At 36.2% G+C, this 19,375-nt stretch overlaps 1 protein-coding gene across 1 annotated transcript; it reads right to left on the bottom strand.

Moving 5' to 3' along the window:
- Positions 1-18,210: 18,210 nt before the first annotated feature.
- Positions 18,211-19,104, bottom strand: LOC311601202 (syntaxin-3-like; the record flags this gene model as incomplete). Its single annotated transcript, XM_084788604.1, has 1 exon — positions 18,211-19,104. The coding sequence occupies one exon, from the start codon at positions 19,102-19,104 to the stop codon at positions 18,211-18,213; it is 894 nt and encodes a 297-aa protein (XP_084644730.1).
- Positions 19,105-19,375: the final 271 nt, after the last annotated feature.

Raw genomic sequence — 19,375 nt, 5'->3', positions numbered from 1 at the left:
TTACAATTCTTTTTTTAAATATGTTTTATTAGTTTGTTCATATTACATCTCAATTGTTATCCCATCCCTTGTATCCTCTCATTCCTCCCTCCCTCCCATTTTCCCCTTACTCCCCTCCCCTATGACTGTGCCTGAGGGGGACCTCCTCCCCCTGTATATGCTCATAGGGTATCAAGTCTCTTCTTGGTAGCCTGCTATTCTTCCTCTGAGTGCCACCAGGCCTCCATATCCAGGGGACGTGGTCAAATATGGGGCACCACTTTCTGCTGTTCAGTCAACCCAATACTAAACCACACTCCTGGCTCTTGCTTGAGCGATGCCTTCGTGTGCATGCTTGCCACTGATTTTGTCATGGTTATTCTTGCTATAGGTAGTTTATTGTATATATGTGGAATAATATAAATGTATATGTAAAAAAATCTCAAAAACCACAAAATACAAAAAAAAGAAAAAACAAACAAACAATAAACAAATAAGAAACACTTCTCAGGGCCCTGCGTCCTCTGTGGACTGCCACTGCCATGATCACTCCTTGCTCCTGTGTTCAGTTCTTAAATAGTACACTTACATGTGATTTCATGATTGTGTTCTTTTGTTCTCCTATTACTTACTTTACTGGCTTGGTAAGATTTAATTGTTGTAATCTTACATGCATATTTTGAATATATAATGAAGGTATTAAAATATCTTCAAATTTCAAAAAATTAGTTAAAATATTATTTGCATGAATGAAAAAGATTCAATTGTTTTCTTTTTCTCTTGGGTACATCTGATCTAGTAGACTTTATGATTTCATATGCTTTCATGGTGGTAGTTTCTTTTGATTCCAGATGTAGGGTTCATTTAAGCATTTTTTTTTTTACTGCCAATTTCATTGTAATCATCTTCCTCAGTATTTGCTCACATTTCCATGTGTTTCTCCTTTATTCTTGAAGGACAGCTTTACTAGCTATAGTACTATTAGGTACCAGTCTCTTTCCTTACAGACATATGAATAAGTCTTCCTGTTCCCTCCTGTTTTGTAAGGTTTCTACTGATAAACATGCTGAGTCTAATGAACGATCCCTTAAAGATGACTTATGATTTTCTCTGGAAAGTTACGCAATTATCTTCACTTTATTATTTTAGAACTCAAATTTTACTAATTCATTGGCTAGAGAGATAGCTCAACAATTAAGGGCATTGCTGCTCTTCCAGAAGACTCAAGTTTGATTCTTAGCACACACATGAGTTGTCTCACATCAGCCTAGAATTCCAGCTTCGGGATCTGATATCCTTTTCTGGTCTCAGTGCCACCATTATGGGAGTAAATGTAGATGTTCATCAAAAAAAGAAGTAAACATAGAAATGCCATATGAACCAATTATACTATACCTAAATATACATCTAAAAGACTATAAGTCAGCATTCTACAGGGGTACATGCATATCTGCATTTATTGTTACATAATTCAAAATACCTAAAAAATGAAACCAGTCTAGATTCCTATCAACAGATGAATGTATAGCAAAATGTGAAATGCAAATAAAATGAAATTTTATTCTGCCATAAAGAAAAATGAAATCATGACATATTCAAGAAGTGAATAAAGCAGAGATAATTATTTTTACAAACCATATTCAAAAAGACAGGTTTTCTTTCATATGCAGAATCTAGGTTTATATATATATATATACACCTGCACAGAAGAGGAATTCATAAAAGTAGAAAGGCAACCATGAGATAAGAGAAAAGAAACCTTTAGAGATGGTAAGGAGAGAGGAATAATGACATGAAACCAGAAGGCAGGAGAATGATTGTGTTGAAAGAAGGAGATCAACAGTAGGGAGATAGAGGTGGTAGGGCAAAGAAGATGGTTGGATAAATAAGAACAAAGTAGAGTAACATATGCATGTGAACATGCTTTAATGAAACTCATTAAATGTTGATGGAAAATTATTTTTCAAAAGTAAAAATAACTTCACAAAGGCCAAGTAATACAAATGTTTTCTGTTTTTATTTAGGTGAACAGTACACAGGTGAGTACATAATAAGACTGATTGAATTGTCCAGTTAAGACCTATCCATTTGTGCTAGGGAGATTCTTGGTGATTAATAGTGTGAACTGGCTGGGCATGGTAGTGCATGCCTTTAATCCCAGCACTCAAGAGACAGAGGCAGGCAGATCGCTGTGAGTTTAAGGCCAGCCTGGTCGACAGAGTGAGTCTAGGACAGCCAAGGCTACACAGAGAAACCCTGTATCGAAAAAAATAGTGTGCACTGGACCTAAGATTTGTTCCCAAACCTGTGTCAAATGCGGTTCATAGCAACCAGTAACTCCAGCTACACAGGAATCCAACATCTTTGGCCTCCATCGACACATGTGCACAGAGAGAGAGAAAGAGAGAGAGAGAGAGAGAGAGAGAGAGAGAGAGAGAGAGAGAGAGGGAGGGAGGGAGGGAGGGAGGGAGAGAGAGAGAGAGAGAGAGAGAGAGAGAGAGAGAGAGAGAGAGACAGAGACAGAGACAGAGACAGAGAGAGACAGAGAGACAGAGACAGACAGACAGACAGACAGACAGACAGACAGACAGACAGAGACAGACACAGAGAGACAGAGAGAGAGACAGAGAGACAGAGACGGGGGCGAGGGGAGAGAGTATGTTAAAAGTAATAAAAATACACCCATTAACTTGATTTTATGTAAAGTTTATCAGCCCCTCATGTATTCTTACATGAGTATTTCAGTAATCTATAAGAAACCAAGTTTCAGGTCTGCATTATTTATTGCATCTCTATTTTTTATTCCATAATGATACAACATTTTATGTGGTTTTGTCCAAGGTTTTATAACTCTTATCAACTTATAAACATTATACTTTAACTTTGAGAAACAAGTTAAATGCTATCCCCTTTCCCAAAATTCTTTTTTGAGATTTTACATTACAAACCTCTTTGTCTAAACGCCTCTAATGTGACCCAGAGATATGACTTAGTGGTAAGTCCATTGGGTGCTCTTCCAGAGGCCCCAGGTTCAATTCTCAGCACCAACATGGTGTCTCCTAGCTATAACTCCAATTCCAGGGGATTTGACATTCTTTTCTGGCCTTGGTGTTTACCAGATGATCACATGGTATACAGACAAACAGGCAGAGGGTGTGTATGTGTGTGTGTGAGTTTGTGTGTGCACATACTAAAATAAATAAATCTCCAAATTCTTTAATGTTTCTCTGTGTCAATTTATGCATTGCACTTTTTACTACACATATTTTTATACCCTTAATGGCAATATCCTGAAAGGCAGTATAATGAAAGATATTTGTTAAATGAATGAATGAATGTACAAATTCATATACATTGTGTCATTCAGAAAAGACTTTATAAAATATATGAGTTGGATACCATCCATTTATATATCAAGATTTACCTTAGTATAGGAACGGCAAGTGCATCCTGACATTTTGACTACCTAGAAAAAATTCTTGTAAGTTACTTTTCTGCTCTAGTACCTTGTTGGGCTATGACATGATTCACCCTGGTCATAATTCTGGAGATTTGCTCGAAGGACTTTGACTCTTCAGACTCATTATGTAGCAGAGTGATCCTTTATTCCATAGCCAGTCTCCAACTATATTTTCCTCAGCAAATAAACTATTGTTGACCTTTGATCATTTCCTATGCTAACTTTAACCTGAGAGGCAACAACCTTAAACAGCCTCTGCTGCTCTTACCTCCACTGATTCTCTGGTTCTCATTGCTTTGAAAACTGAGTCTCTGAAAAATGTTTGCAATTCATATAAAGGTTTTTCTAGATTTAGGGAGACTTATGGAGAATCATGCACATGATTTATACTTCCTTGCTTTATGATAAAGATACAATTATTCCCCTTCTCAGAGACTCTCTTGTATTTAGAGTTGAAATGTTTACCATAGACATATTTGGTGATCATGAAATATCTTTGTGCTACCTTTTCAAACCCACATGCAATATGCATGCTATGTGCAACTGTGATACTAGTTATAACCAATAATAAGCAGTGAATTTAAACTAAATTCCAAAGCAAAGTACTTGAGAGTCATTAGTTCGATCAATATTTCTTCTGTTGTGGTTAGAGAATGCTTACATAGCATGGTACGGCCTCTATATAGTCTTTGGATGACTATATGGTAGAAGACTGTTGCTGAGAAGGGTGGCCAGGAAATATAGACCATACTCAAATTTTGTCATTTTTTTGACCAGTTGAGATATCGAAGAATAAATTGGCAATGAAACATATCCTAGCTTAGTCCTTCATATAATGCCATTTTATATCCTCAACTGAGGGTATCTAACTACATGTTAGGAACAGAGGTATTCTGAAAATACTCAGAAATTGACTGATTTGATATTTACCAAGGATTACTTTCAAGAAGATTCTAACTTGCAAAGTTGCTTCATCCAATATTGTTAGAACAGTGATGAATAAAAAAAAAAGTTAAATATTTAAGTCACAAACCACTCAGCCAGATATATTTTCCCTGTAACTACCCCTAAAACTAATAGGACTATTTTCCAGAGTGGAGAGCAGAAGACATGATATTTCCGATTAGTGTATGTTGCTATTGTAGTAGGAACCCTGAATTTCACAAACACAGAGGCTGTACAAAATAGAACTGTCACATGTTAAATAAGGTTTATAAAAACAAATGTCTGACTAGAAGTTCCTTTGGAAAAGTTTAAGTAATTAAAATGTTTGGCACTCTTCCAGCTTCCTTTTCCATTCATTCATTAACTTGACAAATATTTACTGCCTGCCTGTTACTTGCCAGCACCCATTCTAGGTTTGGACAATGACGAGACAAATGTGACATAAGTTTTGCAGTCAAGGAAGTTCAGTTAGTTGGAAATATAAACAGATAGCTATAAAACAATATAATAAATCTTAAAATGTACTGGTTTCATAAATGGTAGGATACCAAGAGTACAGAACCTCAGCAGAATCCTTGCATTGATAACTACATCTACCATTGAACAGTATTTCATGTAATTATCTAACTTGAAAATCTTTTATGTGTCACTATATATGCTTCCAAAGTCACGCTATCCTCTCTCCAATTTGCTGGTCTCCAGAAATTATTGGAAAGAAATCAGTCTGAATAAACTAACTTACCTTAGATGTGAATGAAGTATAAACACTAGTATTTAATTGTGAAACTTATATTTCTAAAATTTGCCATATTAACTCAAATCCCTAAAATGGTTAAATTATACGTAATAATGAAATTTTTTAAAAAAAGTCAGGTGACTCTATTTTGTCAAATGGAGAATGGTATGGTAATGAAGGGAGTAGAAATGGTAATGTCCATCTTGTTAGTTATGTAACCAGCCATCTGATTTTCATATGATTAATGTGAATTTCTTCAGGAAATTGACAATTTGGCATTTATGACAAAGAATACTTCAAGTGCTCTGAGAATGATAAATATTGACTACAACTTCTTCCCAGTCTTGCATTGACAGGCAGGAAGCTGTCTTGTAGGCTTCTATAGTTCTAAGAAGTAAAATAACATCTCAACATGTTCCCTTTTCATCAAAGTGAAGTGCTTTGAATACCATAGTAATTTGTTGCTAATCATTTGTCCAAAAGTGGTAGTAAATATGTAAATATTTTGTGAATTAAACTCTAAAATCTGTACAAATTAAGTCTGGAAACCAATGACTGGAACAAATTGAAGATTATTTTTCAAAGGCATTAAAAAGGCAGCCCCAAGCAAAAAAGAAAAAAAAAAAAGCTGTAGTCTACAAACAGAAAGTCCAATTCCCTAACTGTAATTCAAAGCTCTGTAGTCTGGATCCTGTGTAGCTATTAATTTTCTGCCACTGCTCATTGCAGAAAACTCATTGCTTGCCTCAGTTACTTTAAACTGTTTGTCTGCTAAACATATTTTCTTTGTGGTACCTGGGATTCAATTTTTAAAACTCTAAAGTTGCAGAATTGATTAACTTAGTGAAAGATTATTCTATCATGTGGTATGAGTGATTAGATTTCTCTTTCCCATTAAGTTAATGACAATGATTAGTCTGGCATTTTCTCTCCTTCAAGATTATTTTCTGTGTCTATAAACTTAAGACCATGGATCTAACTAATCTCCCAGGTTCTTTACTGTCCAAATACATACTAACTCTATTATTCTCAGCCCATTTCATTTTCCAATCATCCCCCTGAAACTTCATTCTCACCACTTATTTTCCTTGATGCATTTGAGAACTATTTTTTTCTCACAAGAAATTAGAGAAGCCCTAGTGTATTTCCCCGGACAGAGGCCTAATTGTTTCCAATAAAACAATATTTTCTCATCTCATTCTTTGACAACAGCTTTTAGAAGGTTGCTGACCTTGGGCCAGGATTCTATGAAACCGTCATCAAATTACTTTACTGGGGAAACATTGTTCAAGCTATTATGAACAGAAAAATAGGGAAGAAATGATGAGCACAAATAGAGATTTCTAATCCAATTTTTACTACTACTTATAGTATTTGTAAATAAACATTGCTTTTTTTCTTTATACCCTTAGAAAAGAGCTCTTTGAAGCAAAACTACTCTAGAAACGTACCAACTAATACCAAAGTTCAAATTCCAAACCAAAATTAAGTTTAGAGTCACAAAATAGATTCATTCTGAACCAGTGGTTGTTGAATTAACAGAGGTTCTACAGATTCATGTTTTCAGTCTATATTAGTCCCTGTTTATCCAACAGAGACTATCCCATATAGCAGAGCCTCAGCAAATATTTGTTGACTTACTAAAGGGAATATAGCTGTATTCAGCAATTACTTATTCACTGAGCCTCACTGAGAATAGTAGAGAAAGCTTTATTTCATTCAAATGCCTCTTGGTTTCTAAATGACAGAATTGCTGAAACATGGCCATTTGGATTTATCATCTCATTAACCTATATATCCAAGACAGGCCTTTGAAGTCTCATTATTCCCCAAAACATGACTATTATAAAGGCTTCAGAAAGTTGATTTTCTTTTTGTCATAGCCAAACTGTTTCCAAATCACAGCACTTTGTTTTTCTCTTGATATCTTGGGGGTAACCAACAACTGTATAATTTGACTTAAGGCCCATTCAGTAGGAGGGAATCATACCTGGGACTGAATCTAACCAACTGTCTGTGGCTGGAGAGGTCATAGATAGACCTGAGAGGAGAGCCTACTACTGTCATTTCTCTAAAGCAATACACTGTTAACTGTATGCTAAAACATATCCTTATACCCACAGATAAGTGTAGTTCTCACTTCTCACCCTCTTCAATGAAACTATTTTTCTAACAGATTAAGACTGTTAAAGAGGACTTCAACCAGTCAAAATTCAAGAATAAGTGTTCATGGGCTGCCCAGTCTCAATTGGTACAATCTGCAATACAAGCCCTACACCACATGTTCAGGGAACACCTCAACAGAGGGGCCAGAAAAACCATAAAAGTCAGATGGTCAGGACAGTGTCTGCTGGACATGCAGGGAAAACATCAGTTATGAAATCTTAACAATATGATTACCTAAATAAGATCAATATAATAACACGAGTTGACACACCAATGTGGATAAAGGGAATTTCAGAGGTCCTCATCCCTAGATTAAGAGTTTCATGTAATCAGTGGCTGCTATAAAAAGGACACTTTTCTCTGAGAATAAATCCCCTGATAGATAATCCAATCCCAAGTAGTCAGCCCTGAACACACATATATACGTGCAACACTAAATGGTAAATGGATTCAGTCGGTTATATGACTTTATGTATGTATGTATGTGTAATAATACTTATAAAAGAGGCCATGAATTTGAAAGGGGACATAGGAGCAGATGTAAGGGGAATGGAGATTTTGAAGTAATGAAAGTACAGTATTCATGTATGAAATTCTCAAAAATTTAAAATATAAATTTAAAATATAATTGATAGTGAAAATGTAAAGCTCCATGGCTTGAGAATGGCACTTATAATTGTATAGAAGATAATTGAGTTTAGAACTGACACAGTATTTTTATGACTACCTAAATCTAGCTGTGTTGTGTTTTTTTAATTTTTTTATTAATTTATTCTTGTTACATCTCAATGGTTATCCCATCCCTGTGTTGTGTTTTTATTGTGAGTTCATTATAATAAAGAAATTTTTAGTTTTAAAAACCATCCTTAAAATTTGCACTCAAAATGTCTCACTTGAACTGCCCTATTCCTGGCCCCACTTAATCTAGATTTGTCAGTCACAGCCTCAGTATTGACACATGGAGACAGACTGTGAAAACTTTAATATGTTGCAAATGTAAAATTAATGCAGCAGCACTCATTGAGAACTGAGAAATTACCTGCAATGCAATGTTTAATGACCTCAAAAGTTATGAAAAATTTAAGGATTTTGTTTGCAAATGAAAAATGATGTCAAGGAAAAGGAATTGGTGAAGACAATGTTTATGGACGGTTTATTATATCCTGAGTACTTTGTGGTTCTATTGATTATATTTTCTATAACAACCTTGTGAGTTAGGTATGGTTATCTATACTTTAAAGATGAACACATTTTAATTCAGAACTGGGAGGCTGCTGATTGTAGGAATATGAGGGCTGTCCTGTCCTGAATCTGACCTTTTGGTTCTTTATCCAAAACTCCTGTGTACTAAATGTGCATTATTGATTTAACACTTTTGGAAAATCAATGTTATTTCAAAAGAAATCTATTCCAAGCTGTGAAATGGCTCTGTGGGGAAAACTGCTTGATATACAAACTTGACAACCTGAGTTCAATCCCTAGATTACATAGTGGAGAGAACCAACTCCTGAAATTTGTCCTCTGACTTTTGTATGTATGTCATGGCACACACACACACACACACACACACACACACACACACACACAATGAAATCTTATCATTTTAATAGGCTTGATTTTGTTAAATTTCTTTTCAGAGATGCTGTCTAACTTTGGGTTACCCTAGATACATGTTATCATCAATTTCATATGGCTAGCAGAATAAAATAAAAATTTGTAAAGTAACATATAACTTTTTAATTGCAAATCAACAGGTTTGATTTGTCCTACAAATTCTATTACCTGCATTATCTATGCTCATGCAGCAAGGTCCATTATGAGTCACTTCATATCATCAAGATATTCCTATAAGCAATGTGGCCATGATGCTTTTGTGTCCCCTACTTCACCAAACACGGATATGAGCAGGATTCAACCAGACCAATTTTGTTTTCCACTTACATCCTATATAATTACTCACATCTTGTTTCTGTCAAATGGCAATATCTTTGTCAATTAACCTGAATGCCGATTTCCAGATTTCCAGGCCAATAATAACATTAGCATACAACCCCGTTTGGCCCATGATTTGGGGAAGGTGTTACTCTAAACTTCAACATCTACTATACTTCATATCACCCTTCCAGGCAGCCTTGCTCTTTGGCTCTTTAGTTTACTCTGAACTCCCCAATTATTCTTCCTTCATTCTGGTTTTTTTTTACATGAACTGGAGATAAAAGATGTCATTTGTGCTTAAGGTTCACATTATCTTTATTGTAAGCTATTATAATTCAGTCTTTGTTACTTGATGTTTGTGAGGAGACAAGTTCTATTCTTTGAGCCCTGACAGAATGGTGATGACAGCTAATTAAGCCTTGGTTCTTCTACTGAGGTGACTTTCCTGAGTTTGACAGATAAAGCCTGTCAGACCTTGCTGCTATCAGCTATTGAGCTCATACCTCTTCAGTCTGGATGTCACCTCAGGAGGAGAAAGTCAACTACCCTTTATAGCCATGTGAAACAAAGAAGGATTTAGAGCAGTAGGAGGCAGAATCTGCAGTCAGTTTTAAGCCCGGTTTTCTCCCAGCCACTTATCTAGAAATTACAACTCCTTATATAGATCATTTAGTCTTTCCATAAACAGCAGAGAGTAGATATCAAAAAAGACACAAGAGGGCCTGGGAAGTTGGGTAAAGGGACTTGCTTGTGCATTCCAACCCTCATAAATAGATCCTTGGAATTCATGTAAAGATAGGAGAGAGCTGGTTCCACAGAGATGTCATATGATCTTCATGTCACACTGAAGTACTCACACCTGTACAGACACCCCACTTCCATGACAATAATGATAACCACACTATTTTTTAAAGCTACAATAAATAGGGCTAGAGAGATGACTCAGTGCTAAAGGCCTGAATGTTCTTCCGGAAGACCTGGCTTCATTTTCCCTTAACCACATGGTGGCTGACAATCACCTGCAACTCCAGTTCAAGGACATTGAACACCCTCTTCTAGGTTTCATGGACACCAGCCATGAAAGCAGTACATATGCATACAGGTTAGAAAAACATCCATACATATAATTTTTAAAAGACACTGCAAGAGAGTGTTATTTATCAAGCATTGTTTAAAACATTTGACAGAGTCTATCTTTGACCAAATATTACTCATATTTCTCTCATACTTTTTCCTGACTAGACATTGAAATGAGTTTTATCTTTTGATGTGCTTGCTTAGCCCAGTTTTATAAAAAATCTTAATGTTTAAGAGAAAATCTCTAGTCCTCAATAACAATTTAAATTATTCATTGTCTGTCTTTGAGATATATGGTTGGCCTACATTCAACAAATATCCTAAGTTAAATAAACAAAAATTTCCCTGCACTTTGTGACTATTAATAATTGTTAACCCACCATTCATTCAAAAATGCCTCTTGGTTATAAACTCATATAAGCTCTTGATGTGTTTGCAGAAGAACCTAATCTCTTTCACCTACTGGAAGAGTCTTTACACCGATGATGATACTCAGGAACAACCTTTCCTTGCCATTTTCACAAGTATAATGGTAAATTATTCATTCACAAATCCACCACATATATCAATGAAGCACATTAAGTGGCTCATAGAGCTCTCTCTAAAATATATGAACATTAAGAAAATAAGATGACTCTAACAAGCAAAAGTAAAGTGAAATAATTTCATATATTACATAATAGTAGAATAAAATTAGAAATAACTAGCAAGAGAAATCACAGAAAATTTACAAATGCTTAGAGATCAAAAAATATATTCTTGAATGGCAGTGGGTAATTTAAATAATTAGCAACAAAATTTTCTAACAATACAGTGAAAATGATAGTACAAGTTACAAAAACTTTGAGATGCCAAAAAAGTAGTTGCAATTAGAAAGTTTATAGTTCTGAATGCTTATATTATAAAACCAAAATGATTTTAAATTAGTTGAACAATGAAATTCAGGGTCCTGAATAAGCAATTGAGTGCCATAAGCAGCAATAAATCATAAAGATAGGGAGGGCAAATAATTAAATGAAAGTAAAAGAAAAGTTTATAGAACCAGCTAAACAGAGAAAAGAAAAACTAATAAAACTAGTGGGGGGAGTTAACATTATAATAGATAACAATGAAATTTAGAGCATCATTATAGAATACTTTGAAAGTACATTTTCCAGTAAACTGGATAATATTATAGAAATCTATATATTCTTAGAAATATAACTGGGAAAATTAAATCAATAGACTATAGAAAACTTAGATGAATTCATAAAAAGTAATGAAACAAGTAGACATAAAGTCTTTTAAGAAAAGAAAGCCTATGATTGGACAGGATCTGTGCCATATTCTACCAAACCTTTATTAAAAAGCTAAGGCCAAGATCCTTCAAGCTGATTCATAAAGTAGAAAAAAAAGAATACTACCAATCTTATTTTGTAAAGCTAGCATTATCCTGATTTTAAAAAATACATAAAAGGTAAACAAAAGGAATGAAAAGAACACCGTTGTTCAATTTCCTTAATGACCATAGAGGCAAAAGTTCTCAATTAAATAAAACCAAATTTGAAAACATGTTAAGAACATCATATGTCATGACCAAATATGTTTCATTCAAGGATGCAAAGATAATTCAATATGTATAATCAACAAGTTTAGTAGAGCACATAAATAGATGTATAGACAAAACTCAGATAGTTATCTCAATAGATACAGATTTTATTTGACAAAGGTGTGTGTCCTATAAGGGTTATAAACTGAAAAAATATTGAGGAACAGAAGGAACATATTTCAACATAATTAAACCCTGTAGCCAACACTATGCTAAGTGGGAGAAAGAGAAAGCAGTTCCTCTAAACTCAATATAGTTTTCAAAATCTTAGAGAAATAAAGAATTTAAAAGGTGATACAAATAGAAAAGAAAATGTTTTTAAAATCCTATTTGCAGATGGCATGATTTTTTTCTTCTCTAAGAGTATGATTTTAGGTGTTTTTCAGGTTCTCAAATCCATGTTGTTGTTGTTATTTTCTTCCATATATTTATTTATTCACTTTACAGCCTGATCCCAGTGATGTCCTTCCTCTCTTCCCAGTCCCACCCTTATGCCTCTGCTCCCCTATTCCCCCTTTTACTTCTTAGAAAAAGGGAGGCCCCCAAGGAGTACTAACACACCCTAGCAGGTCAAGTCGAAGAAAAACTAAGTTGATCTTCTCCCACTGAGGCCAAGCAAGGCAGCCCAGCTAGGGGGAAAGGATCCAAAGACAGGCAACAGAGTCAGAAACAGCCCCTACTCATATTATTAGAAGACCCACATGATAACCATGCTTCACATCTGCTACATATGTGTAGGGGGCCTAGGTACAGCCCATGCATGCTCTTTGGTTGTTGGTTCAGTCTCTATGAGCTCCTATGGGGCCAGATTAGCTTACTCTGTAGGTCTTCTTGTGGTGTCCTTAACACTCTCCTTCCCTCAATCCTTCCTCTCATTCTCTCATAGGACTCCCCAACTTCAGCCTATTGTTTAGCTCTGAGTCTCTGTATCTGTTTGAAAATGACATGATTTTATACTTAAAATAAGACCCTAAATATTTCACCAGAAAACTATTGTATCTGGTGGTAAACTTGGGAAAATAGTTTAGAGTAGAGGAAGTATTGAGTGAATGTACAAAGAGCAGATGAGTCATGGAGGACTGACCAGTGTGTGTATCCAAACAAGCAATGGCAGCTTCTTCCTCATAGATGACTGCAAAATAAGACTGCTTACCTATAGAGACCTCTCACCAAAATTAGCTAACTCCTACCCCTGTGCTGTACATAGTAAACATGCTGATGTTCCTGTTGTCTGCATACTTGGTGACACTCCAACAGTGTGACATAGCCCCACTTTCCTATACCTATGTGTCTGTATCTGGACTTTCTTCCTTTGTTTTCCACCTTAGTCAAGTCATGACCAGCCAATTTGGATGAGGCAAAATAAGTAACAAATACCAATGTGCAAAAATTAGTATAATAGTGGTAATGATTTTTCAAAAAAAGAAAATATAAAAACAGCATAATCCACAGTAGCTACTGGTTGGAGATGCAGCTTAGTGATAGAGCAGTTTCCTAGCATGTATAAAGCCCTGAGTTGTATAGCCAGTACCACATAATAAGGCGAAAGAGAGTCTGTGAATAGATCTAACTAAAGATACGAAAGATTTCTACAATGAAAACTTTAACAACAAGGAAAAAGAAAGTGAAGATACTAGAAGATAGAAATTCCTCTCATTTTCATAGAAGTAATATTGTGAAAATAACTGCTCAAAGTGATCAAAATACTCAATACAACATTAAACTTTCTAATACATTCATCAAAAAACTAGAAAAAAAAAATCCTAAAACACATTGAATCAAAAATGATCCTGAATAGCCAAAGCAACTCTAAGTAGAAAGAAATGTTGGCAGTATCACAATACATGATCTCAGTTATATTTTAGATACAGAATCATAAACAAAGAGTGATAGGCACATAGACCAAAGGAATACACTAACAAATCCAGAAGCAAAACTATCATCTACAGACATGTAGACTAGGCTGGCCTTAACCTTCTGATCTTCTAGCCTTCACTCTCCAAATTCTGAGATCACAAGCTCAACCACACCTGCCACAGACATCTAGTTTTTTACCAGATGTCAAAAACACACATCAGAGAAAAGATAGCTTTTTCAATGGCTAGTGTGGCAAGCTCATAATCACCATCTAGAAGACTAGAGCTAGATTGATTTTTTAATAAACAAAAAAGAAAGATAGAAACTGCATCCATGTTCCTCAAACTATACAAAAACAGCTATTCAAATTGGAACAAAGACTTTAATTGAAGAGCTGAGACTCTGAACTACTAAGGGAAACAGGTAAAATATTCCTATGTAAATAAGCATAAAATACATCAATATAAGTAAGCATAAGCAAGGACTTTCTGACAAGGACTCTAAGAGCTTAGAAAATTATATTCTGAATGGGCAAATAGGATGTCATAAAATAAAAAAGTTTCTTACTATTCTATGTCTGAACTCAGATAATAACATGTGAAATATTTTTGAGATGCCAAGCTTTTCAAATTTTAAAGTATTTTTGCAAAGAATTTCAGTGGTTGCTACAAACAAAACCCATCCACAGAGTCTGGTTATAAAGTACAACTGTAAAAGGTTTGCATCCATAAGAAGTCTTTTAAAATGGAGGCTTCTCTGTCAGGGAAATAATGTACAAAAATGTTAGATATGCTAGGAATGAACTTGGCAGTCATCTCCACTAATGCCTTCATTCCAGAGATAAGAAAGTAAAGTGCCAGAGAAAAAGAATCTAGGACATTATTTCCACCATGGTGTTTAGTCCATTGGTTAACTGTCTCATTCTTTCTTCTGAACCCCTCACAGTTATACAAGATCTTGAAAAAGTACTCTTACTCCCGTCATACTTCTCGCGAATACTGACATGTAATTCTTCCACAGTCATTGCCACAAGACTTGGCTACTCATTTTGCTTCACTTTCTTTTTGGGACTTATGGATCAATTGTAATTAATTTAATGCTAACTGACTGAGCAAAGACAGAACCAAGCTCACAATTTTAAGCAGCAAGGGCAAAGCCTGATGAGACTTGGGTTTCAAGCTTCAAGTATAAACTGAACTTTCTCTCTGCTAATAATTAGGGTACCTCATGCTAATATGTACCACTACTAATTACTTTGATGAGAGATCTGAATATCTTTTGAGTGTAAAACTAAATATGGCAGTTTATGGCCTGGCAGGGGTAGCGCATGCCTTTAATCTCAGCACTTGGGAGGCAGAGGGAGGTGAATCTCTGTGAGTTCAAGGCCTGCCTGGCCTACAGAGTGAGTTCCAAGATGGCCAGGGCTACACAGAGAAACTATCACGAAAAATAAGAAAAAAAAAAAAGGAAAGGAAAAGGAATGAGGGAAGGAAGGAAGGAAAGAAGGAAGGAAGGAAGGAAGGAAGGAAGGAAAAGAGAAAGAGGCAGTTTGTGAAGAAATGCAAGGGTTGCATGCTTTATATGGTTAATTTAGGTCAGATACTTCCATACATTAGTAGAGTAATCCAGGCACAGGAGAGTCTTATTTACTAAAGTCTGCACCCTAAGTGGTTAAACGCTATGAAAAATAAATTAAACAGGAATAATACCTAGGACATTTCATATTCCTCATTTGACATTATCTAACTCATCTATTGAAATGGGGATACTATTTTTGTTTTCAAAAGACATAAGTATAACAATTTTCAATAATAATGAAACATGATAAATTGCTAGGCATCAAGTCACAAAAGTGTGATTTTTCTTGTACATAATAGTACATAAACAAGAATATCCCTGTATTATGTTAAGTGTGCAGTTACCCCTAAGCCCTTATCTTCCAAAGCACTCTTTCACCACACCCTCCTACAAATAAAAACACTCACAAGCTGCTCATAGTTTGTGGGGGGTTTTTTTCATGAAATTAATATTCTAGCAGCAACTTTAATGATCTGTAACAGCCCTTTCAGAAATAATAGAAAATTTTGGTTCCTATCAACAGAGAAATCTCATCCACCATTTCTGATCCTTAAGGTCGGTGGTAGGATATTTAACAATAATCCTCACTGAAATGATAAGAAGAAACATGAAAACATGGAGGTACTCAGAAGGAAAGAAGTAGAAAAACAAGTCAACAGGAGCTCCACAAGAAAAATGTCCTTAAGCATCCAAGTAACTAGCATGTCATTAATTCCATCATGTTTTGTGGCTAAATGCACACACATAATGCAAGAAAACACATTATAATGAGTTTTAAATATATTCATTCTAGTGTAAATAATGTGAGCACATATAAACATCGATTTCTTGATATTTCTGATGGTGGAGTTTGTCTATAGGACAATAGCAACAAGACTGCAATGATTTTTAGAAAGCTCGCCTTCATTATCTAGGAGAAAAGTATCTAATTAGTCAGTCTTGATTTTTTAAATATTGAATGGCAGGCACTTTTTAGCAAGTGCACAAATGGCAGTCTAACAAGTATTGCAGAACTGTACAATGCCTTTCCAAAGGTATTTATAGTGACTCACACACACTGAATTCGTACACCATTTAATTTTCAGTGTTTAAAAAAGATGCTTAAACTATTCTAATTTGATCAGAACCTTCTCCTTTGAGATGAATTTCTTTGTAGGACACGAGTGACATTAACTGAACTACTAAAAACACTGATGACAACAGTCATTGGTAACACTTCTTAAAAAGTCATGTAGGAGGTTAGAGAGAAGTAGACTCTGGTTATAGGTGCTGCTACTCCTGAATCAGGACAATGCAAAGACACATGTTTGTTTTCTCTTTAGAAACTATTGTAAGGTCTGGAGAGATGGCTCAATGGTTAAGAGCTCTGTCTGCTCTTCCAAAGGACCCGGATTCAATTCCCAGTGCCCATATGGCAGCTCATACCTGTCTGTAACTCCAATTCCAAGGGATCTGACACTTTCACAACAATGCACATAAAAGTAAAATAATTATTTAAAAAAAGAAACTATTGTAAATAAATGCTTCCTTAGAAAATGGAAGCAGAAAGAACTCCTCAGTTTGTTGGCAACATGTGCATGGTCATTCATGAGTCCTTCTTGAGTAACTAAAGCTAAGTATTCTTAAATCTTACTCTGATCATAGAGCATGAATTCTGCTCTGAAAAATTTCACAAGGCCTGGTCTAACCAGGGCCCACTTCTATTTACATCACAGAAATTCCTCTGACCCAGAACTCCCTCTTTTCTTCCATGCATATGATTGCCATGTATTTTACTTACTACTATATGACAAGCTCTAGGAAGGATAAACTGTGGAATTTTCTCCCCAAAATAAAAATATCACAATGTCAGTTGAGCTAAAGACAGTGGGTAGCCCCCAAATTAAGCTTCATTCCTGTTTTGGGTATCCCCGTGTCTCTATCTGTACACAGAACACTCAAGTAATCTTGTGTTCTGCTTTCCCATAATTTTCCTCATTGTTCTGCCCACCGTTGTCCAGTCTCTTAACTCAAATTTTTGATACTCCTTTAACCAAGTTTTGCAATCTTTCTCATCCTGGCATCCTTTGCATCCCAATTCACCATCTGGCTTGCTATATTGAAGTCTTGGTGTGTGGTGGTGGTTTGAATGTGACCTCCCACAGACTCATACATTTAAACACTAGGTTTGAAGTTACTGGAAATGTTTGGGAATGATTAGGAGATGTGGCCATGTTGGAGACATGTCACTGAAGGTAGGCAATGAGGTTTCAAAAGCCCAGACATTCGCAGTTAACTCTCTCTGCCTCACAGTAGTGTCTCAAGATGTGGGCTCTTGAGCTCTGCTCCAGTGCTATGCCTGCTTATCTGCCTGCTGTCATGCTCCCTACCATGATGGTAATGACTCTAGTCTTCTGAATCCACTGGCTCCAAATTAAATGCTTTATAATATCAGTTGCCTTAATCACAGCAATAAAAAGTGAGTAAAGCAGTGTTATATTCCCCATTCTATTTGCTTGCCATTCCTTTAGAAAGGAGCATATGTATTTTCATAAAACACTAATGAGGTTCTAATAGTAGAAAACAAGCAAAGTGTATCATTCTGGAACATAAAGCAGTAGCTGTAAAAGAAAATGAAGAAAACACTAATTCCTGAGCAACAGTGTCTGCAGAAGACAGCCATACTTGAAGAGGGTTTTTTTTATGTAACAAATTGCCCAATGAGTAAAAGCACAGCAGAATAGCCTATTTACTGCCTGCTACCTTTGAGGAAACAGACAAGTCACATTAGATTTGCCAGCTCACATGTTGGCACTCATTTATTTGCAATGCTAACTTTAAGATTATGTACGAAAACAATATCTTTGTTCTTCCACATTTGCTTACTATACCAGAAGACATATTTCCTGCTCAATGTACAGGTCCAGTGACACAGGACAAGCAAGTGCAACAGGCACAAAGACCTGCAACAGTTGATATCACCATCAAAAAGCGTGATTGGCGCTTATATTTAAGGGCTTTCTTCACTCTTTCATTTGACTGTTCAATATAGTCCTGAGTGCGCAAAATGTTATACTCAATGCTATCCAGTAACTCTTGCTGTCCCAAGATGAACATTTCTACTTGGAGGAAGATGGTACGCAATTCACTGATCTGGCACTCCAGGTCCAGCAGCTGCTGGTGACGTACTTCAGCCAGAGCTAGGCCCTGCTTAGCCTTCAAAACATGTAGATCACGACCCACAATTTGAGGAGGCACAGGATTAGCCATCAGTTTCTCCAGGTCCTCTTCCTGGAGCTTCACCCCAGCTAGTTCAGCCTGTCTCATCATCTTCTCCTTCAGCCTAATCATATTCTGAGCCTCACAGGCATAGTGGTGGCTGATGATCCCACGGTAGTGACTAAGGAGAAATGAGAGCTGGCTCTGACGAATGCGGTACTCAGCCCGCCAGTACTTACAATCTGTGGCCAACTCATGCTGGATGGTGCTTAGCTGAGGTTGGATGAGTCGGGCTTGGCTGACAAAGGAGGCTTTTATAATATCCAACTCACTCTTCTCCTTGAACACGCTCTCCTCTGTGGTACAACACAGGACACTTTGCTGCTTCTTCTCTATTAACTGAGATAGCCCTTTTAACTTTGCCAGTGCCAGAGACAGCTCAGCCACTTCCTGTAAAAACTCTTCGATTGGGTTTGTTTCACTCTTTTCAAAAGCATGGTTATCAAACGTCAAGGTGTCATCCAGCTCCGAAGGGACTCTTCCATGGTTAACGTGATTCATCAGTTCCTCTAATCTGTCCTTCATAGTCGACTCCAGCTGCTTGCCACATTTGTACTGCAAGGACTGGGTAGGGAGATGTATCCATTGGCTTTGTCTGGTGGTGTATGAAGTCAGGGACAGCTCAGTTTTGCGTCAGTAGAAGCTATTAAAAATCTTTCCTTCCCAGGCAAGCAAACAATGACAAAGCCAATAAGGCCACTCAACTGTTTATTCAGTATCAGGAGTGTCAGGTGGTAAAGCATACAGGAGAGACTAAATTGTATTCCAGGAATGGGCCAGACACTTGCCTGATTTC

This window comes from Acomys minous (assembly GCF_964271855.1).
Source record: "Acomys minous genome assembly, chromosome: 7".
Taxonomy (NCBI): domain Eukaryota; kingdom Metazoa; phylum Chordata; class Mammalia; order Rodentia; family Muridae; genus Acomys; species Acomys minous.
The sequence above is the reverse complement of the archived record's forward strand: the minus strand, read 5'-3'. Positions and strand labels throughout refer to the sequence as shown.